This window comes from Paramormyrops kingsleyae, chromosome 2, assembly GCF_048594095.1.
Source record: "Paramormyrops kingsleyae isolate MSU_618 chromosome 2, PKINGS_0.4, whole genome shotgun sequence".
In the NCBI taxonomy this organism is placed as follows: Eukaryota; Metazoa; Chordata; class Actinopteri; order Osteoglossiformes; family Mormyridae; genus Paramormyrops; species Paramormyrops kingsleyae.
The window spans coordinates 5,059,412-5,085,612 of record NC_132798.1 but is presented as its reverse complement, the minus strand read 5'-3'; the positions used below and the strand labels follow the sequence as shown (position 1 = coordinate 5,085,612).

The 26,201-nt window shown below is 43.6% G+C and overlaps 2 protein-coding genes across 17 annotated transcripts; both read right to left on the bottom strand.

Moving 5' to 3' along the window:
* Positions 1 to 312: 312 nt before the first annotated feature.
* ddhd2 (DDHD domain containing 2) lies at positions 313 to 18,756 on the bottom strand. Of its 11 annotated transcripts, none has more exons than XR_002841379.2 (21): positions 17,742 to 18,137; positions 16,997 to 17,231; positions 15,104 to 15,296; positions 14,192 to 14,463; positions 13,834 to 13,923; positions 11,913 to 12,033; positions 11,506 to 11,595; positions 11,063 to 11,204; positions 10,360 to 10,568; positions 10,065 to 10,132; positions 9,654 to 9,776; positions 9,464 to 9,559; positions 9,140 to 9,298; positions 8,953 to 8,979; positions 7,990 to 8,145; positions 6,071 to 6,173; positions 5,804 to 5,968; positions 4,830 to 4,925; positions 2,144 to 2,318; positions 1,615 to 1,957; positions 313 to 1,225 (listed from the first exon to the last, which is right to left on the bottom strand). XR_002841379.2 is itself a non-coding variant. In XM_023838626.2 (21 exons), the coding sequence occupies exons 2-21, from the start codon at positions 17,523 to 17,525 to the stop codon at positions 1,876 to 1,878; spliced, it is 2,472 nt and encodes an 823-aa protein (XP_023694394.1). In that variant the 5' UTR covers positions 17,526 to 17,624; positions 17,742 to 18,139; the 3' UTR covers positions 313 to 1,875. The 11 variants fall into 11 exon arrangements, 10 of the variants coding, with proteins under 10 accessions (XP_023694394.1, XP_023694385.1, XP_023694383.1 ...); XM_023838626.2 differs by adding an exon at positions 17,502 to 17,624 and having other exon boundaries at positions 313 to 1,957; positions 16,997 to 17,077; positions 17,742 to 18,139; XM_023838617.2 differs by lacking the exon at positions 17,742 to 18,137 and adding an exon at positions 18,654 to 18,756 and having other exon boundaries at positions 313 to 1,957.
* A 1,240-nt stretch (positions 18,757 to 19,996) lies between these two features.
* Positions 19,997 to 25,934, bottom strand: plpp5 (phospholipid phosphatase 5). Of its 6 annotated transcripts, none has more exons than XM_023838634.2 (8): positions 25,606 to 25,934; positions 24,872 to 24,991; positions 24,554 to 24,662; positions 24,182 to 24,272; positions 22,602 to 22,665; positions 22,063 to 22,187; positions 21,208 to 21,378; positions 19,997 to 21,119 (listed from the first exon to the last, which is right to left on the bottom strand). In XM_023838634.2, exons 2-8 carry the CDS (start codon positions 24,937 to 24,939, stop codon positions 20,956 to 20,958), a joined length of 792 nt encoding a protein of 263 aa, XP_023694402.1. In that variant the 5' UTR covers positions 24,940 to 24,991; positions 25,606 to 25,934; the 3' UTR covers positions 19,997 to 20,955. The 6 variants fall into 6 exon arrangements, with proteins under 6 accessions (XP_023694402.1, XP_023694403.1, XP_023694401.1 ...); XM_023838635.2 differs by having other exon boundaries at positions 25,629 to 25,934; XM_023838633.2 differs by having other exon boundaries at positions 25,694 to 25,933.
* Positions 25,935 to 26,201: the final 267 nt, after the last annotated feature.

Genomic DNA, 26,201 nt, shown 5'->3' with positions numbered 1-26,201 from the left:
AGGTCTTTGAAATCCTAAAAAAGTACAATATTATTTTGCACAGTGACAGTCTAATAAACAAAAGACTGGTAATGTAATCGGCTAATTTAAATACTCTGCCATTATTCTGCTTAATCGTGGTATGTAGATGGATGTACGGTTTAGATACAATTGGAGAATTACATTGTAGGACGTAACATAATCCCTCACTGACTTTATGCAATGTGTAATCTGCACTTGACAGACCCCAAAGAAATGTAGATAACATAATGTGTGACGTCGTTACTTACTGTTATCATAAAATTAATTTACAAACACCAGAAAAGACAGACATGCTATGGTTACGTTTATTATGGCATTCACAATACGTAAACATACTGTTTGATACATAAATACAAAATAATTTTCTTGTTTCCAAATCAAAATAAAGTGCACATTGTTGCTGCTGAAATAGAGAGGCAGTTCCACTGTGGAGTCACTTTGTGCTTCTGTTATATGTAAAATCTTAAACTTGTTTGATCCCAACCATTACAGGAACTCATTTATTTTGGTAGCTCCAGAGCAAGCAATTTGGGAATTAAAATGATTTGCTAATATCTGTATGAAATATAAGGCTTCAAGGACTTGGTCATCCCTTAATTAAGAGGCAAAAAATGTGTGTTCGACAGGATATGCCTGGGAAATTTATTATAGTACAATGTGATAGTCATCAAATTACACCTATCCTGAAAATAAATATACCACAGTCAAAAGTAAACTGAGCATATGACAACTGGAGTTTCATACGAAGAGACCAAACATCAATGTAAAGCAAAGGCTGGCCTTTTCTCTGAGACGGGCTTCTGTAACACATACACTGAATGGAGTCGAATAGGACACACCAGTCATTCATTCCTACAACGTCCATGTTAAAATGCTCCAGCTGAATAGCAGTTTATGACCGGACTCCATAGTCACAGCACCAGATCGGATCAACACAAAATTACGCATAATCAGACCCCAAAGAGTTATGCAGGTTACTAGACGCCCTACTCAGGGTGAGTCTTATTCTGTAACAGCAGAGAGCAAGACCCTAACAGTAAACAAAAAAGGGTTTTCTTTGTGCTTCTGAAGGGCTACTCTGTGAAATGGCTCACACGATTAGCCAAAAATCCTTCATCACCCAGCCAAAGGGGCATAGCAGCAAGTTCTTGTCCTCAAATGGCAATAGAGGGGTAGATATGGAGGGAACTGCTGTCTTTCCTCTCTGGATAATGTAAAACAGACAGGTAGCAGACACAACAGTCACTGTTAGAAACACCCTTCATTAGCATTCACTTTATTTTATGCTAAGCATAAGCTTACTTCCATAAACACAAAGAAAACCATTTTTAGCGGCATGAGATATTTCTGTGCGTTTGAATGCAGGACAAAAGGATCGAGTGGAACAGAGCTGCATTTTTTTCTGGGTTAATGGAACAGCGAAATTTGTCAGTCTTTGCAGGAGTGATGGAGGCAAGTCACAATGGCAGTTAGCATGCTCCAGCTCCAGGATGTGCAAAATTAGCATATCATCCTATACAACATAAACATCAATAAAAATAATTTAAACTTAAATTAAAAGAAGATAAGTTTGCAGGCAGGTTATAAACTTACAAGCAGACATTCCCTTTGAACAGGCTGATGGTCCAATAACAGAATGATCATAGAAGATTCCACAACCCAATGTGTCAATGGTGTGAATCCCATTAATCAGTTTCCATTGATCTGAGAAACAGATGTCTGCTGGGTTCCAGATCTTCAGCTTCAGACGTCAAGCAGCCGTTACCAGCCAGGCTCGGTGCGAGCATTTACTTCGGCAAAATGTACAGCCAGTTCCCCGAGAACACAGCTAAGTCCAAGGTGTCTCCATCCATACTACGACTGAGGCTGTTCCAAAACGACTCCCAGTTTTTCATAGATCTCCTTCAACACCAGCAATGCAGTATCTTCAGATTCCCTGCAGAAGTAGTCATACAGAGTTTTTGTGGTTGACTTGACACATTCGGGACAGCAAAACCAAAGTTTGACCTCACTGAGATCTCTGATTTTTTATTTTTATGCTTTGAATCTGGCTTGTTAATGAGCATGTAGAATTCACCGTTAGTGACATGAGGACCTCTTAGAACATTCTTCAGTGACTCACCAGTAGCAGAGGTGGCTCTGTATGGCAAACAGGTACTCATTAAAGCTCTCTATCGGTTTCTCCTGCAGCACGTAATCGATGCGCCGGCCGCCATTTAGCATCCCGATTTCGATGTTCTGCTCCTCAGTTTGTCTCTCTGAAGCGGAAGTTGCTTCTACTTCCTCCACTTTTGGACCTGGAGGAGTGGAAGCAGAAGCAGCCAAATTAAACCAATCATAATGCAAACAAACAACAAAAGGAGTTGAATTTTTGGGGAATGACAGAGCTGTATGTTTTTTCTGGCAACATTGACTCTGATTTGTTGATGCAAGCATGATCTTGTTTCAAAATTCATCTAGTAAAAACCACATTTTTATAGGATGGACCTGCAATAAGGCTTTGTCACAACATTTGTGTTTTCATATATCTAAAGAACTACAATCTCATGAAAACACCATCAATCGCAACCGGACAAGTCTTCAAGGCAACAAACACAAATCCCCAATCCACTGTAGAGCGGACCGACAAATTTAATGCATTAAACTCATACACATGCTATAAAAACCAACCAAATAGCATCAAATGAACACTTTACATGAGAGTAAGCATGCAAGCAGCAAAGAGTGGACTGTAGCCACAGTGCAAAAGCAGACTGGCAGAATCCTAGCAGGAGAATGCGGAGATGATGCCTGCTCCTGCAACAGGGCTGCGTAAACAGACACACAATAGCTCAGGTGTCTTTTTCCCCCAACCATTTAAGCTTCTTGCCCCAACCAGGTAATTAAAGAAGACCTGCACAATGCCTCTTCCAAATGGCAGATGGCAGCATGCACTGATGAAGGTTGCCACAAACAGATGCTACTGAGAATAATTCCCATTGGTAATTGACCAATTAATGTTACACATTCATATGCTACAACAAACTTTACCTGTTTTATTGGGGTGTGGAATGTAGTACTTCAATATTTACATTTTACATACAGATGAAGAGCAAGACTGCAGGGACAGCAACAAAATCAGGAGCCCCCCCTTTCGGGTGGCTCTTATATCTGCAAAATACGTTAAGAAGTCACAAGGTGCTTGAGGGAAGTGACCCCCCCCCCCTGCCCCAGGAAGCTTAAAGGGTTTCTCATGAACAGGCTGTAAGGTCTGTATGTGAGAATGGGATTCACATACACTAATAATGTAGGCCTCAGACCGGAAGGACAGAGGAAGCAGGTGGGGGGGGTGAAAAGCCGGGAGACCAAAAAAGCTGACAGAAAGTTGGAGGGAACTACACTTTATTTAAGCTTGAGCCAGCAAATTTCATCCAAAAGCATCCATCATGATAGATGATGTAATCTTCTGATAAAAATGTCATTTCTGATGGCCCTCGAATTTGACAGCATATTGGAAAATATTTGTGCAAGTTACACTTAAAACAATAAAGTTTGTTTATGGTAGAGCTGGGCGATATGGCCTAAAAATAAAATCTCAGATTTTTTCACAAAAAATCCGATTTCCGATTTTAATCGATTTTCCCCTCCCCTACTCAAAATCAAACTACAGATGACAAAAATGGTTCAAAACAAGTTTTAACTTTATTTAGCTTTTTTTTTTTTACTTTAGGGTTAAAGTGCAATCTGACAAGCCATAAAAGATGCTTGTAAGTGAGATGGCAGACGACGCCATTGTAAACAATTTTAGAAACTTATAAAAACTTTGAATGCTTTCTCTATAGCTTATTTTCAAACTGGCAACAACACAATACGCCCTCAACCTTATAAAAGTAATAAGTAATATTGTAATAATAATAGAAAAAAACACACAATTTTATCATGTCAGCTTGGTATTAAGTAAATACTTTATGCCATTGGGCTTGACATAGTGCAAAAGAAAGCTTTTGAAAAAATGCCAGTGTTAAGAAAAATGAGGTACGTACTTCGGGTCTAAAACTTTTAGCATGTTAATGAATCCCAGCTTTTCCACAGTATGTATGGGCACCATATCTTTTGCACTATACATCGCGACAGCGTTTGCTATCGTCTTCCATCATGCCCGATTCTTATCATATGGCACATAGTTAGAAAATGTGTCAGGGACGGTTGCTTGCTTAACTTTGTTTGTTGTGCTGGTGCTGCGGCTATTTTCATTTCGCTGGGAGCGGCACTTCTCCCGCTCCGCTGCGTGCCTCTGCTTTACATGCTGGAATAAATTAGTCGCGCTGCTTCCTTTGGTTGCAACAGTTTTTAAAGTCTTTGCAACGAGGACTTGTTTGGTCTGTGTCCGACCTCGCAAAACCGAACCAATTCCATATTACAGATGTTGCAACACTTTTCTTGGGCACAAGCGCCAGCTGTTCCCCTGTCATTGCCATGTTGTTAGTGAATCTGCTACAGTGTTTGGGTGCGTCGCGCTAATTTACCCGTGAAGAATGGTACGTCGCATTAGTTCCGCTTTTGGCACTCGTGTGTAAAAAAAGTAATAAAATCGATTTTCATGAAAACACATCGTCCTGAACTGTAAATTCGAATTAATCGATTAAATCGATTTATCGCCCAGCTCTAGTTTATGGCAGAAGTTTTCTATGCCAATCATTATAATAAATGCCACCCTTTGTGAAAAATAAACTTAGATTTTCTTAAATAAAGCATCTCCCGTAGCCAGGTGAGAGACAGTGGGAATAAAAATCCAACAGCAACACAGTGTGACGAGTTACCTGGCTTACCTTGAAAGTAACTTAAATTAATCACTTTAGGCCACTCCATAATTTTTTTCCAAAAGTCTGTCTTACAGTCTGTCCTTCTGACAGTGCCTTTTCCGGCTGAGCAAAGAGGGGAAAGTCAGCCACAGGCACCGCAGACAGCCGTACGCATGTTATACGTAGATAGGAGAGACGAATTAGGAACAGGCTGACAGGATCAGCCACATACAGGCCTGCTACAGTTAGGAACAGGCTGACATGCTGACAGGATCAGCCACATACAGGTCTGCTACAGTTAGGAACAGGCTGACAGGATCAGCCACATACAGGTCTGCTACAGTTAGGAACAGGCTGACAGGATCAGCCACATACAGGCCTGCTACAGTTAGGAACAGGCTGACAGGATCAGCCACACACAGGCCTGCTACAGTTAGGAACAGGCTGACAGGATCAGCCACACACAGGCCTGCTACAGTTAGGAACAGGCTGATAGGATCAGCCACATACAGGCCTGCTACAGTTAGGAACAGGCTGACAGGATCAGCCACATACAGGCCTGCTACAGTTAGGAACAGGCTGACAGGATCAGCCACATACAGGCCTGCTACAGTTAGGAACAGCCTGACAGGCTGACAGGATCAGCCATATACAGGCCTGCTACAGTTAGGAACAGGCTGACAGGCTGACAGGATCAGCCACATACAGGCCTGCCACAGTGCCGTGTCAGGGGGCGCAAGTTAGTGAAAGTTTGCCGCAACCCTGTCCTCCATAGCAGCTTCACACATGTTTGAAGGGCTTTTTTTAGTTAACCAAGACAACTTTAATTGGCTGATGACCCCATTCTACAAACGGATAAAAATCCTCCAAAGAATAAAACATACCCTGGTGAAATGAAAACGGCAATAGGGTATTAAATGAATAAGGCCTCCTTTTAATTGCTCTGCTGAATTATTCTCTCAGATATTGAAAAGGGAAAAAATTGCAAATTGATCCTTTACCTTCCATCTCCTGTACAGACAGCCCTGAGGTGTTGCTCTCTCCCTCGCCCACAGGGGGCAGCGCGGCGATGGGCAGCCGTGAGAAGGACTGCCATGCGGTGCGCAGGGAGCCCAGCACGTTGTTCTTGAGGTCGGTGCTCATACGTGTGAGACTCTCCTTCAGCTCTGAAGACGAAATCAATCAGTGACGGTCAGTACGAAGCAACAGCAAGTCACTCTACCGAATGGCAACCAAGACTGGAGACCAAACCCAAAGCGTGAGCTGACCAAGGTGCATTCTCTTCCTGCCCTTGTGGTGGGGGATCAGCATGGGCTCGATCTCCATGTCAGGCACAATCATGGGTTCCATCCTGTAGGCAACTGGGTCAAACTGCAAGCAGGAAAGTGGATGCAAAGCAAAAACAGATTAGATTAGATTGAACTTTATCATGGCTGTGCAACAAAATGTCTGATCCAAAAGTGCATAGTGTAAATGTGCTAGAAACAGCTGTACTTTGTGTGTAGTGTGTAGTGTGTGTGTGTGTGTGTGCGTGCGTGTATATCTTTGAGAGGAATGTCATTCATTTCTCGCGAAAAACCCTAATCCCAAAAACGACAACCTTAACCTCTACCCAGCCATAACATTAACCATAAGTAACCAAACAGAATACAAGACTTACAGAATTTTTAATGTTACAAATTTTACAAAAAAGTGGTCCCCAAAACATGAAAATAACAGATTTTCATATTGTGGTGACATTTGGTCCCCACACTGTTATATCTACATAATACACACACACATAACACACACACACACATAACACACACACACACACGCCACTTCATTAGGTATATCCAGTATGGGGTTGGACCGCTTTTGCCTTCAGAACTGCCTTAATTCTTCATGGCATAGATTCAATATGGTGCTTGAAACATTCCTCACATGATAGCATCTCGCAGCTGCTGCAAATTTGTCGGCTGCACCTACAAGATGCTAATCTCCCATTCCACTACATGCCATAGGTGCTCTATTGGATTGAGATCTGGTGACTGTGGGGGCCATTCGAGTACGCAAAGTCTTTGTCATGTTCAAGAAACCAATGTAAGATAATATGAGCTTTGTGACGTGGCATGTTGTTCTGCTGGAAGTAACCATTAGAAGCTGGGAACACCGTGCTCATAAAGGGATGGATGGATATGGTAACCGACAATACTCAGGTAGGCTGGGGCATTTCAACTACAGCCACGAAAAGATTGAGACCACAGCACAATTTTTTGTTTCACTCATTTCTCAATTTATTGGTGTGCGTCTGTGAATAATATATATTTTTCTGCCAACTGCAGTCTGGTACTTCCCTGTTTCTCACTGATGAAGGGCTTCTTCCTTGCTTTATGGGACTTCAGTCCTGCTTCTAGGAGCCTGATACAAACTATCCTAGCAGTGGACCTCACACCTGCACTTAATGTTTCCCATTCCTTTTGAAGGTCACTTGATGTCATCCTACGATTCATGAGAAACTGTCAGATAAGTTAATGGCCATCTCTGGCATAAGAATGTCGCTTCTGCTCTTTACCTGGCTGGTTTCTGGTAGTTCCCAGTGTCGATGTGTTGTGCATTCAGAGATGCTCTTCTGCATACCTTGGTTGTAATAAGTCGTTATTGGAGTTACTGTTGCCTATCAGTTTGAACCAGTCTGGCCATTCTTCTCTGACCTCTGCCATCAACAAGGCATTTTCACCCAGAGAACCACCTCTCACTGGATGTTTTTTTCAGCCCACTGTCTGTAAACCCTAGAAACGGTTGTGTGTGAAAATCCCAGGAGATCAGCAGTTTCTGAAATACTCATACGAGCCCATAACAACCATACCACGTTCGACGTCACTTAAATCACCATTCTTCCCCATTCTGGTGTTTGATGTGAACATTAACGGAGGTTCATGACTTGTATCTGCATGATATTATACATTGTGCTGCTGACATATGATTGGCTGATTTGATATTTGCTTCAGCAAGCAGTTGAACAGGTATATCTAATAAAGCTGTATCTACTGTATGTAGACAGATCGATAGATCGGTAGATCAATAGATAATGAACATCAACAAAGTGGTATGCATAGTATGGTGTAGTACACATGGCATAGTATGGTTAAACTCACTCCCTCACTCATTCACAGCCATATACGGAGAGGCAGGGTGCAAACACTACCGGGTGATAGATGTTGAAGAAGCTCTTGCAGGTTGGAAAGCTGTAGCTGGGATCGATGCGTTTGAGACCTCGCACCGTGAGGAACATTCCAATGGGGGAGCCGAAAGCAAAGAAGGTCTGAGGGTGGAAGTCCAGCTGGGGGTAGTTGATGGACACCTGTGAAGGAATTCATGTGAAGATGAGAATGCAGCATACAGAGTGAGGAACGAAACATCAGGGGCAGTGATGGAGGAGAAACAGCCGATTCAAACAGCTCATCTGTCGGCTGTACAACAGAAGACGCAATTTCAACAAGACTGGCAAGAACTCTCCTTGCTTTAAGAACTGCGGTCCAAAAAAAATGCATTTTAAAAAGAAATGATTTGACCGAAAGTTCTCTCAAATCATTAAAACACACGCATCCAAATTTTTAAGATTCACACAAGTAAGAAATTAAACATTTGAGGATAACGAACCATCTGCTATTCAGGTGCACAAATCAGCAGCATTCACCACAACAAACAGTATTGGTGCACAACAGACCTGGGCCAATGTGCTTTGAATGGCTCTAACACACACACACACTGTCCACCTCCCCCCCACCTCCCCGGCACCATGAAGGGGATGGAAGACAATGATTGGACAATGAACAGGAGGCCCGGTGACGGTCTGTGGGGCCCAAGTGACACGCCACAAGGACTGGGAGCCAGAAGTGGGCCCAAATAATATTTGTTTTTCTGGATACTTCAGTTTGCTTCACTTTGGCTGCTTGTTCACCAGTGAGACCATGGAATAGTCCCCAAATCTGAACCCCATTCATCTGGCTTCCCAGGTATGATCAAACAAAAGGAAAATACCATTTAAACCCATGTATGATTGGAGCAGTGATGTCACAAACAAAACGTGGTCAGATTTCACTTCATACGAGGTGGACAGGACAGGATGGAGGAGCTCCCTTTCCTGGAACCCCGCAGTTGCACCAACCTGCCCGGTGGCAATGCCCAGATTCGGCTATCCAGGAAGGCGGATGGAAAGGGTGAGGGGGTAAAACAGGAGGGCCTAAATTAGGTTTCCCTGCCCCAGAAACTTCAGAATAATAACTGTCAGAGCAAGAAGACCTGAGCAGAAATGCTCTGTGAGGAGGGAGGGGTGTGGGGGTGATATGGTTTACCTGTCCAATTCCCACATCAAAGTATTCATAGTCTACTGCACTGGTGGTGGACACAGGCCGCAGGAAGGGGTGCTCAAGGGGAGCTGGGGATGAGGCCTGTTCTCCCTCTGTGGAAGACTGCTGTCCAAACGCCAGCAATGGACTTCTTGCCTTTAGATCCTGAAGGAGAGAAGGAGGGTCACAGTGCAATTACAACAACGAATCACAGCACAGGCTCTAAGTAGGAACTACAAATTAATGAAAACACCTGTGGTATCAATGAGCTAAAGAGCCACAGATGTACAGTAACTCATACATAACTTTCTTCCTGCAAAATCATCTTACCTGTAATATCCATCTCCTGCTCATGAAGTTGAGTATCTTCTTACGTGGTCCTAGAGGTATTCCCAGATCCTTCAGATCATTCTCCGAGCATAAAGCCTGGTTGACCCGGAAAAATGGCAATTACGAAATTTCTACTTGTGCGTCCCCAATCTGCAACCATCCATCAGAGATGGGCAAGTCAAACACCTACCAAAGACTGCAGGTCCAGCTGTTCCGCTTTAAAGACTGCAATAAGTTCCTCTAAGCCCAACCTCTTTAGAGCCTCCTCAAGACTCCTGTAGTCGTGTGGGGGGGCATCAGTATCGACTTTCCCCTAGCAGAGTAAGGAAAGACAGGCCTTGTGTTCAGCAGCATTGTTTTTATCTGACACGCCCAGAAGTAGGCATGCAGTCCATCTGCAAACATAGATGCTGTTGTACCCTTTTCTCAAGAGTCTTGCAAGAGTATAGCTGATGTTCCAGCTAGAGGAACATGTACATTTACTCTCATTATTGGACTATTTCTTGAGAATCCAAGAAAAACTTTACTGCAGGCTATTCTAACTGAGAACCTGACCTTTCCCCTAAATCTTGCGTGTTTAAGTCATGGTCTCCATACCTACCCTTAGCCCGTTGCTTTCTCCTGGACCTGTTCTTTGATTGGTCATGAGGTCAAATAGGATGAGGGACCCTGAAACACAATAATCATACAAAGAACAAGTCGTGAAGATGCCAGGACTTAAAAACACACCAAAATGTCTTTTTTCACATTGACAAATCATAATTATGTGTAAAACCACAAATATAGATAAGGGGTGTCGGTGAGTTATTTCTTCAAATGAGAATATCTGTGAATCATAAATGTGAAACGTCAGATCAGAGTGGGGCGACACAGACGGCCAGGGAGCCGACACTAACCCAGGCTGTGTCCCGCCACCGACACGGCGCCGGCAAACTGCGGGTGCCTCTGCAGGAAGAGGCGATACAGGCGGTTGATCTCAGACGCTACTGTGTCCACGATGGTCTGGCAGTAGGTGGGGCTGTTGTAGAAGAAGAGGTCCAGGAGGGTGTCGTTGGTGAAGTGCCGCAGGCGGCTGATGCTGGGCAGCGTTATCCTCTGGATGTCCCTGGATCGAGGAGCAGATCGTAAGGAGCCTTAGCTACCACAGCCACAGACTCCTCACCCCCTTGCGTCTGAGAGGAGACTGACATTCATGAACAGCTAGTTTCCCCGAGCCATTCACAGTTAACAACCACATTGCCCATTATTGGCATATTGATGGCACCTTCATATCAATGCACCATTACTGCACTATATCAGTCATTTTATCAGCATGTTGTCTAGTCAATCTACAGTTTTTGGACTGTTTGGTCTGTAACTGACGGAGACTGACCAACTGCTAACTAAAGCCTTCCAGTCTCCTATTGCCTCAACATGGATTTATGTCTTTATATATGTTTATATCTTTATATATAGATGGAGGGATGGATGGGCTCGATATTATGTGAATAATAACACTGCTGATCTTATTTTGCTTATTGTTATTTGCTTATACAGTATAACACCCAGTCAGACATATGAATAAAGTGAAGATTTGGGTTTGGTGCGAATCGCCCGTACTCATCCACCCCCGTGGCGTCCCCGTGCAGCGCGCTGTGCCAGTTCACTGGGAGGAATTCCACTCTGCCGACTGCCTGCTCTTCCTGGGCTTTCCTGAAGTGTGTGTTGAGAAGGCTTAGGGAAGCACTGCGGAAGTCATTCACTGCCGGAAGGAGGAGGCGGAAATCAGAGGCGACCCGTACAAGCCACAGCAGTCCAACGTGGCAATTTGATTGCTGTACAATGAAGAGGCGGACAAGCTCAGGTTCAGAAAGTACAAACACAGACCAAGGTTTTGTTTCAACCAACTCTGTGAATGTAACTTTTCATACTCAACTGATTGGTTGAAACAACATCTTGGCCTGGATGTGTACTTCCAGTACCTCTGGTGCAATGTCCCTTTTAACTGTACACAACATAGACATCTTGACAGACAATGGTCGGGGTGGAGGGCGCGTACGCACCACACTGGATGATGCTGCGGAACCGAAGGTCGCACGCAGGACCAATGCCATGCACCATGAACACCAGGTGGTCCACTTTCTCCGGCTCCCCTGAGATTCAAACCATCACACACAGTAACCATCTAAACTTCCCCACTTATCAGGCCCAGGAATTAATGTCAGCATTCCTGTTTCTCGCCAGAACAATGCAGAGGTGGAAATCCGATCCACTCAAGTTTCCTGTCCAAAATCTAAAAACTCATTGGCACTACAGATTCAAACTGGCATCTGGTGAACGTACATTTATCTACTGGTCTTAGTACAAGGCTATACAAAACATCCATGTCCCACCCGTCTCCCAATGTCATGCTGATTAGGGAAATCCCACAGGGACACGTGTACAATCACAGGCAGGACGAGGAGCTCACCATCTGGGATCTCTACAGAGATGTTCTCCAAGCCCCTCTTGACAGTGCGGGGCCGCGTCTGCTCCGAGGGGGAAGAAACCCACTCATCCTGCTGTGTGATGGGCTGGTACTGCATAATAAGCTGGAGACAGTCACAGAACAGGAAGGTCGATGACTGGCACTTCTATCAAATCAGTTTGGCGATTTCCTATCTGTGCAAAACCATTGTCGGTCTTAGGGTAGAATATATAATAGCTGTGTGCAGTTGGGACTCTCAGAGCCGTATGAAAGAAACCTGGTTTAGGAATAATCTGACTGTCCTTAATCATGCATCAAACACATTTTCTCTAAGTCTGGAGTGAAAACCAGCATGCTGATTGCAGCATGAGCAGAGAAGGGCTCCTGATTTCAGAGCAGCTTGTGAGCCAGTCAGTCAGTGTCACTGTAGAGGCTGTAGCATGTACTGTAATTCACTTAGAACCCCACACACTGTAGAGGCTGTAGTATGTACTGTAATTCACTTAGAACCCCACACACTGTAGAGGCTGTAGTATGTACTGTAATTCACTTAGAACCCCACACACTGTAGAGGCTGTAGTATGTACTGTAATTCACTTAGAACCCCACACACTGTACAGCAGAGAAGGGCTCCTGATTTCAGAGCAGCTTGTGAGCCAGTCAGTCAGTGTTTCCATCCTGTGCGATTGGCACTCTCAGCTATACTGAGCTCTGCTTGCTGTCGAAGGCCTAGGGGTTCCCCTCCCAGATGCCTAAATATCCTCTGCTCGCACGTTTTTATTATGCTGCCATCGCACTTAACAATAATGTTATCATAACTACTTATCGACACATTGAAAGCCCTTTTAATTAGACTTCTCTTCTCTAGCTGATGCCTTCCATATGTCATTAGGCTAACACAACATCAGCTGCACACAGGAAAGTGGCTTGCAAAGATGGTTTGGACAAAGGAGCCATTTGTTGGAAAGCAGTCATCTGCAGGGCCCCCCCGGTCTCAGCTGCAGGGTCACATGCCCACGGCCTCCCCCTACAGCTGCCGTTATCCACAATCAAGCCCAATTTATTCTCCAAAATGGCATTTCTCATTTTTACACTATTCCATTTAATTTTTTGAAGGAGTCAGAGAACAATTTCCAGTTTTTCAATATTGGCAAGCAAATACTTCCCAAATTTTTCACTTTCTAGGAATCGTCTATACTAGGGCTCTTCAAAACTGGCCCTCGATTCCAGATCCAGGCCTTGTTTTCAGTCCTGCCAGGTTGTCAGTTTAATAGTTGCTGATTCTGATTGGCCACAGAGGCACGGGTGAAGGAAGGTTGGAAAATCAGCAGTGCTCGGCTCTCGAGGGCCGTGAGTTGAATAGCCTTGGTCTATTCCAGCAACAATTGAACCCCACACACTGTAGAGGCTGTAGTATGTACTGTAATTCACTTAGAACCCCACACACTGTAGAGGCTGTAGTATGTACTGTAATTCACTTAGAACCCCACAAACTGTAGAGGCTGTAGTATGTACTGTAATTCACTTAGAACCCCACACACAGTAGAGGCTGTAGTATGTACTGTAATTCACTTAGACAGCCAGGTCTTTTATGGAGTTGGGCGCTAAAACATGGTGGGGTGCCTCTAACCAGTGTGGCTGGTTTATCCAAAAGTTGTTCTTCATTTTATGTGTGGCAGTTAATAAAGTTCCCCTCTGGGATTTCCTTTGTCATCTACATTCCCAGTGCAGGTCATGCTTTCACCCAAACTCCTACACCTTACAGAGTAACAGTCGCATGCTCTGTGAAGTCAGAGCGATTCCTTGACAGACAGGAGCTGATAATAAAGAGTCAACCATGGTTTCTTGTAGGAATCAGAGCAGCCAGGTCGAGCTCAGAAGGTCCAGAAGGAGCCCAGCGTGCTCCTGCCAGTGAAAATCCTACCTTGGGGTTGTGCAGGATGACCATTTCCCCAGTGGGAAAATCCAGCTTCCTCTTCCACTTATCCAAAGTGACCGAAATCTTGTAGGCCTCCTATGAAGAAAGAAGAGACACGACATGGGGTGTGAAAGTAGAAGGTTCCAGATAAACACCATGAAAGGAAAATCCTTTGAATAAATACATTCATAAAAAACAGGAACATCATCTGTTAAAAATAGAAAACATCCACAAAACACCCACAGGCTACAAAAGTAAATGGACTCTCTACATGTGCCCATATTCCCCTCATGCCAGAGAAACAACAGAACTGGCAGTGGGCTTGACACCTTCCCCCAGGCCTCCCCAGGCAGCAAAACCTCACCTCCAGCCTCTGGCTGAAGTCCTCGGGGTACGGCAGGAAGCGGCTGTCCTTGTCGCCCTTGTAGAACCACGTGCAGCGACGCACCTCAGTGGGCGCCTGCTCCCAGTACACGGCACAGCGCCGCCTCTCCCTCAGCCTGACGTCATAGCGCTCGCCTTCCGTGGGAACCACCACCTCCTCCTCCTCGCCCAAGCCACCTGGGCAACCGCCACCCAAGACAGAGCCTCGGTCACATGACTCACCTTCACCCAATCGAGGGGAAATGTGTCGATCTGAAAACATAAACGCTTGTTAGGTAATCACCAGCTGTTTGTTTCTTGCTGTGTATATTACTAAGCTGCCCAAGAGTTCAACTTAAACCAAGGTTGCAAATTAAGGACACTAGTTGTATAAAGCAGTGTCTTCTGCTTTGATTTTTTTGCAATTCTGAATTCTGGAAATACATGCAATTTATGTCCTTCGAGACTGGAATAAAATAATATCATATGGTTCATATTCCAAATGTTCCAGTCTTCCAAAATTTAAACCAACAACTGAAACAAAATACACATACTCTCTATATACATACACACTCAAGTGATGCTTGTTAACAACGTGCACCAAAGCCAAAGGAGGAATAAAAGCTGAAAAATTCATAATCATATTGATTACCTAGGCCACTGAACTTAGCTATAGGCTCAACATTGATATAAAAAGGCAATAAAAAATAATGTGTATCTATTATACATATTAGCTATGTGTATAATAGAAAAAAATCCCAGTGAAATCCCAGTTTGTCCAGGAGGTCCCTCAGACCAATATTCACCTAATTAGTAATGACAAGTTGTAGTCATAGCACAAATCAGACCAATAAGAGTCACCAAGCACACCAGCCACAAACCGCACAGAGGCAGGCGGCCTGACGTGACTCACTCAGCATGTAGGCCTGCTCCAGCTTCTGGGAGTCCTCCGTGCTGAAGGGCATCCAGGAGTCCTTGGTGTCAGCCCTCCGGCAGTAAAACCAGTGCGGCTGCACTGCTTCATAGGCCGAAGGAACAGCCTCCATGTCGATGATCTCAAAGGAGCTGGTCGACGATGGGGACGTCTCATCTGCGGTGACTGTCACCTGAAAGGGGCAAACACCAACAACCAATCAGAAGAGGACAAGGTGAACACGCAGGGAGGGGCCATGAGGACAGAGAAAGTTGGAGAAGAGGCAAAAGACAAGTAGCTTCATGTTCAAGCTCGTTCGATGAATATAAACCTCTATAAAAAATAGTTAAAATTCTAGGTAATACAATACGGTCTCACTGTAACAAATGTTCACATTCATTCTTCACCATTTGAATCTGAGCAACTAATCGCAATACATAATTCAACACAACACAGACTAATGCCGGCTTTATGGAAATGGGTAACACCGGTTAACCTGATGAGGGCCAAAATTATTAATCATACTTCTCCACATTACAAATATGGCACAGTAGATCAGTTCTACAACATGATACAAATATACAAATTAAAACTAAGAAACTACTTTTAGTTAAAAAATAAAATTTAACATAAATTGAGGTGCTGTCATAAGCAAATAATATAGCAGATTCTACATGAAATACTATTCGGCATATGCACACACACATGCACACACGTGTACACGCACACTACTACTCTAATCCAACCTTCCAACAGCAGTAATCAAGTTTGTAATGTTTCCACTCCAATCAAAAGCAAATTCTGAGTAATTACACCCAACTTTACAGAACTTGATTTTATCCAGGAACCACAACACCCCAATAATCGGCTCAAATAAATGAACAGAAAGAGAACAGGTAAGATTTCCCACTCACAGCATGCAGCAGAGGTACCTGGCAGGACAACGTTAAGCTTCCCCTCAGCACGCACTGCACTAGGTATCTAAGCACAAGCCCCTCCTTAGGTTTCAAGGCTTCACTTTAATAATTCAATACAGCCCAAATAGCTGAACTCCGCCGTCTCCAGCGACAGCGAGGAAACAACAAAACAGGACAGGAAAGAGCAGTACCAGTGCCAGGGCCCTACAAAGCACCGCCTTATTCCAGCAGCAACAATATGGGGCTTCTTTGGCCTGTCTGTGACAAAGGCGACTGCTATGCATGCGGAGATGCCTCTGCAAGTGGGGAGCTAGTTGACCATGTGGCTCTTCCTTACCTGCTGACGCGACCTGTATCTGCTGTTTCACAGTCACACTGAAATCTCAAACACAAAACCACCCATCTCATTAGCAAGCCTGCTTATCGCTCTACAGGGCCGGATGCTGACGTAGTATGTTTACAAGACACGCCCATGTATATCTCATTATATAACTACCCAACATTCAAACCCAGAATGTTTTAAGTTTCCAGTTTGTTTGGCTGACTCGTCCTGACTTTCCTATCTTGTAAATGGAGCGAATTCTACAAGGTTCTTTGCATTTATTTTCGAAACAGGTTCAATGTCCAAGCACACCTTACACAAAACTGACACTTTCACGTTAATTAAAAAATATAAATGCTTGCCAAAGGTCCAAGCTCCTCCTCAGCATGGCACATCACCACTTTCATGAGCCCCTCCCAAGCACACCCCGACTCAGGCATGTGACTGTCCAATGGAGGACTTTAACTCTTTACACGCAAGACATTACTAGCCCATAGTATATTTTCTCGTGTCACATACAGGCACCAGCTATCCGCTTCTGAAATGTTACATTACACAACACAATCAGTAGACAAATGTAAGACTAGTAAAGGAATTATCAACAAACTTCAGCACACAGCAAAGACACATAGTGGTTGTTAGCCATTAGCTAACCTGGTCAGTGAGAGGACTAGATGAGATGAGGTCATCGGGCTGCTGGAGTGGAGAGGATGGTCCTGGGGGATTGGACAGGTCCTGCACAGAGATCAGCGGTGCAGATGGGACAGAGCTCCCAGACTCTCCTGAACCCTGTGACATGATGCAGGATTTCTGTGCTCCACAGCTGCACCTCCAGGTATTCAAGATAATGTGGCTCCAGTATCAAAGGGTCTGCTATTCTTCTAAAGATCTGTCAAAATCAATGGTTTCCACACAGGTCTGCATAAACAAATCTTCAAGCCACCTTTTCAACGCTCTCGACTGACTGTAACCAAGGCGTAAATATAAGGTACCACAATCATAAATATATAATACAATATAAGGCAATATACCAGTAAGATTGATTAGCTTCCGACAATCTACTGATGGAAGCAGTGACACCACGCCCATAAAACCGCGTCGCTCTTCTGTGACAGCTCCCAAACCAGCTGTGACCTAAGACACCATGTTATATACACACATGTTCCTGGTCTGAGCAGTCCATAACAGGGATGGGTGTGGGTCCCACTGCATATGTTATTCGGATACTCTGGACAAGGGCCTCCTTATTATTCGTTATTAATCGCCAGCATATTACTCGCGTCTGCAGATAAAAACGAAAGTCACAAAATACTTGTTACACTAAATAGCCGAGTGAGACGCTCATGACTTCATACGGCTCGACCGCATTAATAGCTAACCGGCTTAACATGCAACCGACCTGTGTAACGAAACGGAGACGAGTCCAGGGACCACGGTCCCCGATTCCCTCACCGCGCAGCTGGGGCAGGGGGTGGAGCGCAGGCTTACATCGCCGTAAATGAAAAGAATCAAATTCAGCAAACGGCAGGGGTGACCATCAGGCAGTCTTAGATACAGATGCCGGTCACCTCCCTACCACCGAGCGCCGTGCGGTGACGTCACCCGTCAAGCGTTCAAAGGTCACGTGGCCGGGGGGCGGAGCGAAAGCACCTAGCGCCCCCTTTAACGTGACTTTGCAAGGATACATTTTAAAAGGACAGCGTTTAGAATAGATAGAGCCCACTACAGCCTCCTAACGTGTTCGTCCCTGCCAGAAAGTAGTGTCATGAAAATAGCATTGCATTGTGTTGGGTAATCATGTTCATAATAAAACACAATTAAAAGTTCTATAAGATAGTTTCACTATTATAACATTATCTATGAAAAATGCATACGAACGAAACGGTCATTCTCAAAAATTAATAATTAGCGTGATTCTAAGTACTGTACATCTGTTTCTCGTGTCACTTTCATATATATTTCACCGCTCTTGTTTTTTTTTTATGGGAACTTTTTCTAGAAAATTGGTTATACGAGATTATATTTCATGAAGTGCAATAATAAAACTGTTGAAACAATCTGAACGTCACGGGTATAAACAAAACAAGAAGTGAGTACTGTGAATAGTATGATGTCATTTTCATGACAGTAACATAACACATATGGAAGGCAATGAAACGGCTGCCACCATTTTCAAATTAAAAAGTAAACGGAATGATGCCGGTCACCTCACTGATCCATTCATTTCATTCACTTAGTGACCGTTCAGTAATGGTGTGACGTTCATGAGCAATTCGTTTGCGGGGAACAAGTCCTTTAACCACACACTCACATTAACTTCCCTGCTAAGATGTCGTTCTTTTCGTTCTTCCGCTTGTTCTCAGAAATATGCCACAAACCCTTCTTCCCTCCTCGACTACGGCCAATGAGCGCCGGTGAGGCATGTGAGGGCGCGCTGTAAGCGAGCATATGATTGGTTGGAAACAATCCTGCCACCGAATGTATACGCCTACAGTTTAGTGATGGGAATTTCGACTTTTTTTAGTGAACCAGATCATTTGGCTTATCTCAGAAATACGAGCCCGGGTCTTTCGACTTCCAAACGGCTCTCAATTTAGCAACACTTCTGACTTTTATAATTCAGCCAAATTTAGCAATGTTTCGACCTATGATTCGTATGTGTGCACGTCTATCATTTTAATTATATTATGCATTTATACCATGCAAGTGAATGGGTTCAACTGTGGAAGTTGCTATGACCGGTTACTGAACGAGAGTCAGACTTCGATCGCGACTGAAATACACCATCTACTGGTGTAGTATGTGGCTTACATGTGCAGTGACAGAGATGCAACATTTTCACAATTTAAAACCAAGGTTTGGTAGTGTTTGAAACCGTTAGCCTGTTAAGTTTGTTTTCTTAACAAATATGAGTAGCTATGGTACAATGTTGAGATATTTATTATATTATAATTCAGTAAGAAATATTTTTCCTCACATGACGGTTCCTAAAAAAAAAAATCACTACCGTTCAGTTCCTTCACCAAACACCGATGTAAGGATGGACAGACACCTGAAAGTCACTACAGGCTTACCTCACACAGCTTTAACAAACATCCCCTGGAGTTAAGACCTGTTCAAGTGGGACATATAGGAAGTGAACGAATCTGTTACATGAACAACATTAAAATAACCAATTCTCTAAAAAGAATTTTGATATCTATCCATAATTGTTAATTCCATTTGCTCCATCTATCACACATAACAATTACACATTAGTATTTATAAATGTAATAATTATGGGGGAAAAATGTGAAAATATTAAACCTAATAAATAGGTATGTGTCTGCTTCTCAATAGGCTATTATATGTATTTTAATAGGGGCATTGCTAAGGCTATATTAGCCCATAACAAATTTAATAATTACTAAAATAATTAATAATTGAATAACTATTTCAAACAGTGTGTACGTGTACTCATTCATTTTCAATAAAATCAGAACCCACATAAAAGGCTTAGCCCTTTTTAAGAAATCTCTAGTGAAATTCCTGTGACTCCTGTCATTTAACGGGAGTTTCTGAATGTGTTGGAGAGTATATGTAACCTACATAAACAATTACAAAATACTTTTCTGACCCCCCTTACTGAAATAAAGTACAAGGAATCAGACCAAATAATGCCTACTTATGTAATTTAATCAATTCTCAATTTCCCAAAGGTGAAATCATGATAGACTAGGGGGTATGGCTGGCATTTTGTAAGGAAACACATGTCTCACAAGTATGTTTATTTCAAACAGCACCAGTAAGTAGTATTTCCAGAAATCAAATGTGTTTGAACTGACCAGCCAAGTTACTTTAGGGATTTCAAGGTAATTCAGCTGAGATAAGGAAAATGCACAGGAGAATGCACACTAATCAGAGATAAAAAAAAAAAAAAAAAAGTTCTACAAGTACACAGCACGTATTTTACTAATTTTCAACAGCATATGCACACAGAAGAGGAATTAAATTTCTTTTTCAAGGTTCTTGTAAGAAGGAATGTAAGAAAATTACACAAAAAATAGAAAAAACAAGCCACTATCTTCCAATCTCTTGTAGATGACAAGTTTTAGGGTTATGCAATAAATTACACTGCATGATTTTTAAAGTTTAACATACACTATGAACGTCACATTTTCATAAACCATAAATATAATTTATACATTTGCCAAGGTCCCTTTCAGCATTGTGCTATAATTCTCAAATACTTAAACTCCCCAACCATTTATAGAAACACTATTTGGTTGGACGATTGGGAATGTACATTACACATTTCAGCAGCCATTGCATTGCCAGATAGCAGTTCCTGGAACAGTTTTGGGAAGACTCCAAAATGTCAAGTCATATTTGAAGCTCCACAGATCCTATGCACATAAAGCATGACATGGGTGCCAACAGACATTAAGCTACATATTGAACAGAACTATGCTCTGAAGAGAAAAAAAAACCACACACATACATATGCACACACACTAATGTAATAACAGGACATAAACCAAACAGGTAGGTTTGTAACTGTAAAAGCTGTTACCCTTGTCCCCAATCCACACTCACCCCAAAGGATTTGTAGAAGTGACCACATTGCAGAAAGCCTATAAGGGCAGAATGTGGTTGAAATTAACCAGTTTGCGCTCCGCAGGAAGAGCCTCTCTGTTCCTCAGGGGTCTGTGGCTGTCTGTGTCATTCAGGGCTGGATAGTGCTGTCTGTAGCACAGGTAAGAGAAAGCCAGCCCCAGCAATGACCCAACCACCACATCTGGGACAAAAAAAAAGCACAACAACTACTCAGTGATCATCAGGTCTGAAATCCCTGGGAGAAACACCGAGCGTGTCGAGAATGTCACCTTGCCAGTGATGCTTATAGTCACAGGTCCTGGAGAGTGCAATCATGACAGCAAGGATGAGAGGCGTAAGAAAGGTACACAGCCTCCAAGCTTGGCCTCGTCCCACCGAGCTGAAGCAGTGCAGCTTCCCAGCCAGATAAAATGCTGTGAAGCCCAGGCCAGCAAAGGCAACTAGTGGGAGGATGAGGGAGATGATCACGAGAGAGGCAGGAAGGCCAACGCATGTGCAGACATGCATTCAATAATAAAAATAATAATAATAGAAAAAAAAATCAGCATGCAGAATGAGTCAAGAGCCTGGACACGCCAACTGAAAATCATTTGTTTGTCAACAAGATAACAGCCCTAAGTACCCCTTGAGGTTATGCAAGTACTGTATTATCTTGTGAACAAGGAAATTAAAGGACTGCTGCGACAGATGACCTGGCCCCCACAATCCCCTGACCTAAACCCTACAGAGCTGGTTTGGGATGAGTCAGATCGAAGAGTAAGATCAAGGTAGCCAACTTGTACCCAGAACTTTTGGAAAATCCCTCAGGACTGCTGGAGAAGCATTCCAGGTGGGTACATGACGAATCTGGTTGAAAGAATGCCAGGAGTCTGCAATGCTGTCAGTGAAGCAAAAGGGAGCTATATTGAAGAGTCTAAAATTTGAGAAAATCTTGAGTTGTTGAACCTCTCTTGGTCATTGCAGTATCCAATATGTATTAAATTATTGCTTGAACGCCTTTCTCTAGAAGATGAATAACACAGTAAAAATAGAGATCAATGCATTAATAACCGGTGTGTCCAGACTCTTGACTGGCACTGTACCGGAGACACACTCATAAGCGAAGAGTGACAGGCGGGACTCACACGAGGAATGTCCACTGGGGAAGCTCTTTCTACCCTCCAGTACCATGTCAAGGTCGCCACTGCACTGCATCTCAGGGTTTGCCTTTCCGTCCGGGAAACAGCGGAGGAAGAAATCCGGCCGGGGTCTGACACACAAGCAGACTGCTCAGTTCATCACCCATCAAAGATTACTTTGAAAATATCAAATCTATATACTGAAAAAAATCTTCAAATACAAAACACATTCTGAAAAGCTGAATGACATCTTAAATGGGGAGAAGCTTCTTCCATCGATATTAAATTTTTATTCAGCAGACGCACCATACAAATGGAGCGAACAGGTGCTGTCAAGAGACGAGGCACAAGTACTGCAAGGCTAAGCTTCTTAACAGATTTTATACAAAATGAATATTGTAATTATTATTATTATTATGCAGAAAAGTCCACTGCAGATACAAAAAAGCTCAACATTGGTCAAGTTTTTTTTAACCCAGGTTGAACACTTCTAAGGTTAATGTTTAGCAACAAGTCCCTATGTAACGCGAAGGCCTGGTGCTCACCTGCCAACAATCAGCTTAACCGTGTTGGTGAATACCCCATTCAGCCCCAAGGCCAGTGTCACTGCTGTGATGAACAACAGAAGAAATAAGCAGTACAGATTCAATCAGCTGCATGCACCATCGATCTGCTCAGTGTCCAGCACGGCTATCTGATAAGTGCCACCAACGGAGAATAAAGAATAGCTGTTTTTAGCAAACAGACATTTACTGTGGATGGTCTAATACTTCTAACCACTTATTCAGTACAGGGTCTCAGTGAGCCTGGAGCTTTATCCTAAGCAGCACAGAGCGCAAGGAACAGTCATACACACTACGGGCAATTTAGACATACCGGTTCACCTAACTGCAAGTTTTTTAAACTGCTGGAATAAACACACAGCATGGAAACTCCATAAACAGAGCAGTGGCAGGATTTAAACTCCTAATCTACAAGGTGTGAGGTGACCGTGCTACCCAGCATGTAACCCTATAACATCTCGTATTGCTCTCTGAGATGTAATCCTTCGTACAAACTTCTTAAAGGCTACTCAACTCTCAGTCCTATGGGCATCACTGTATACAGTCCTCTTTAGTCTACTTAGGCAGGGATGGGACCCAGAGCTTATTCCAGGTAGCCTAGGGTAAAAGGCAGGGCTAGAACCTGGATGGGACTTCAGTCCTTCATAAATGCCATGTTCTGAGGTTTGAGCGCTGAGGAATTTAAAACCTCTTAAACTAGGGACCCCAAGTAAAAACAGACCAGAGCTGGGGACCCCCTTACCACTAATGCATGATCACCAAGAAGAGAATAATAATTCCTTATTTATCCCTGTGGAGAAACTGACTTTTCATCCATCCCATGTTGCTCTCCATGAGACAAACAAGTAAGAGTAAGCTTGAAGTCCCAATGCAAGGTCAGCCAGCATTATGGGCCCTGGGGGCTAGAGCCCTGCTCAGGGGCCCATGGGCACCGCGAGTCAGCCAGCCCTGCGATTCTACCTGAAAGGTATCCGATCACACGCACCTACTCAGTCATCCCTCCATCCATTTTCTGTACCTACTTATCCAGTTCGGGATAGCGGGGGATCGGAGCTTATCCTTCAAGCTAAGGGTGCAAGACAGGAAATAACCCAGGGATGGGGCGCCAACCAATCACAGGGCACACTCACAGACCCAGGATGGGGCGCCAACCAATCGCAGGGCACCATTCACATCTATGGGCAGCTTGGTAACTCCAATTCACCTTAGCACATTTTTGGACTGTGGGGGGAAACTGGAGTACCAGGAAGAAACCCCATGACAACATGCAAACTCCACACTAGGAGCCAGGGCAGAGACTCGAACCCCAGGCCCATTGCTAAACACTGCACCACCATGCTGCACCCACACTGAGCCATGAGTGATTCATTTAAACTGGGGGATAATTCCCCGCTGAAGGTTTTCCCATTCATAAACCAGATAGTTACCATTGTCAGTTACATTAATTTATGCCTGCATGTTAGCTGATATAATTTCATATCATCTCTCCAACCTTGAACAGACGCCTTCATAGCCAGTGGCTGCCAAGAAGATAAGCAGAAAAGACATGACCAGAAACCTACCTAAGAAGGCTTCACGAAGGTCTCCCTTGTCTGCTCTCCACAGGATTGTGAAGAGCACAATGACTATCAGAGGCACGGAGCAGGCAATGCTCTGACAAACAAGGGGGAAAGGCACTACGTGGTTAAGACCAGACAAACACTCAGAAGAACCCAAAGCAAGAATAGGCCTTAGGGTCTCTATAGGTTTTCCATAAAACAGGGCTCATCAAATCTGGACCTCGATTCCAAATACAGGCCTCATTTTCAGTTCTCCCAGGTAGTTCTGCGACTTGTGTACCCATACTCTCCTAATATCTCCAAACAAGAATGTTATTCCAATTGTTTAGGAAATGCAAAAGTCAGGTATTTCCACAGACGCAATGATATACTCACAAACATTGCCGCAGTGGGGACACGGTCATATTCCACATGGTGATACTTGTAAAGCCAGAGCTCTTCTGGCTGAATCTGACGAATAAATGGTGGAAGCTCTTCAGTAACACTGAGAAGACAGAGCAAGCAAATTAATGGGAATCCAATCCAGGCTTATGAGTTAATGTCAGCATCAACCAGCCACCGCCCGTACATTTAACTTGTCCCGTTGCTGCACGTCGATAATACTTAACACCAAGCATCTTCTATTCTACTTTATTCGTAAAATACAGATATTAACCAAACATTTGTTCACGCAAAGAAATGTAGCCTACTTACAGGAACACCGCTAAGAGCAGAAGCCGAACAAATGCTTCTGAGATGAAGCCACGAATCAGAGACTTCATTTTTAACCCTGGTCAAATTACCACTTTTGTAAATCCATATCCTTTGCAGCACCTAGAGAAAACACGTGAGATGAAGCACTTCATTCAAGAGAACCACTGCTTCGCACTTTGGGAAATGAATTTCCAGTTAAATGACATGCATTCCTAAAACTTAGGAGAATATATGTCAATAGGGAAAATGTTACTTAAAAATTCAGTGGCATTCAATTGAGAGTGTAGGACTAAGGTCTTGAGAATAACGTTATACATCACAGATTGATAGGATTAAAAAGTCTCGCTACGTGGACTTTACAAGATACCTATTCCGTGCAACGCTTAACTTTGTTACAAAGCAAATTAAGTACTTATGCCGAATGGATTTAAACCGGTTATTTGTTTCTAATATCACGCGAAATATATAAGATTCAGCTTAGCCAATCGTCAAAACGCACAGTATTTTAAAGCAGTCAGTGAGTAAATGGTAAGAAAATCTTAAATGACTATGCATTTCCGTGTTACACAAACATTATGCGTGATGTCATCGCGGCCAGCAATCCTTAAGTACCATTATAGTCGAATCTCGCCATGTATGTTTTTACGCAAAACGCTATAAATATTTCTGACTTGAGGGTCCTTGACAAATGAGACTCTTAGTTCTTGTATGCGATTAGCAAAATCAGCCCGTACCCCCCAGTTGCAGCCGACCGCACCTCCCCCGCAGTCACTGTCTTCTCCAGCCCTCTTTCATACCATCCAAAGCACGACTGCTATCTACCTCTTTCCCCCTTCCTGATACTCTGGCTTGCAGTGGGAGCAACAAGGATTCCCCGATGCGTCTATCCGTAAGATGGTCTCACCGAAACCGGTCGCATCGCTAGTATTTTTCAAAGGGAAGCCGCGCCTGGAGAGGAAGAGAGACTGAGCCACGTCACACTACCGTGGCGACATGTGCAGGGCCTGCGAAACGGAGAAGATGGGCGCAGCGCCGCTGCCGGGGCTCCCAGCGTCTCTATATGCGGGGGGAGCATGCTGAACGCCCACAACAGACTCTGGGGCTTATCTGGGCCAGATAATCAATGATAGATGTTGATAACATCAATACCTTAAAACGCTTAAGACTTATTACTTAAGTGCAACATTGTCCTTCGACGTGAGAACTGGACAGAAAGGCTGCCACAAAAGGAAACGTTCAGTACAATTTTATTGAACTCAGGCATGCCTGAAACCTTTCAAAGTTGAGGAATGTAATTTTGAAACCTTTTCGGTCGAACTCTGGGAGGAAC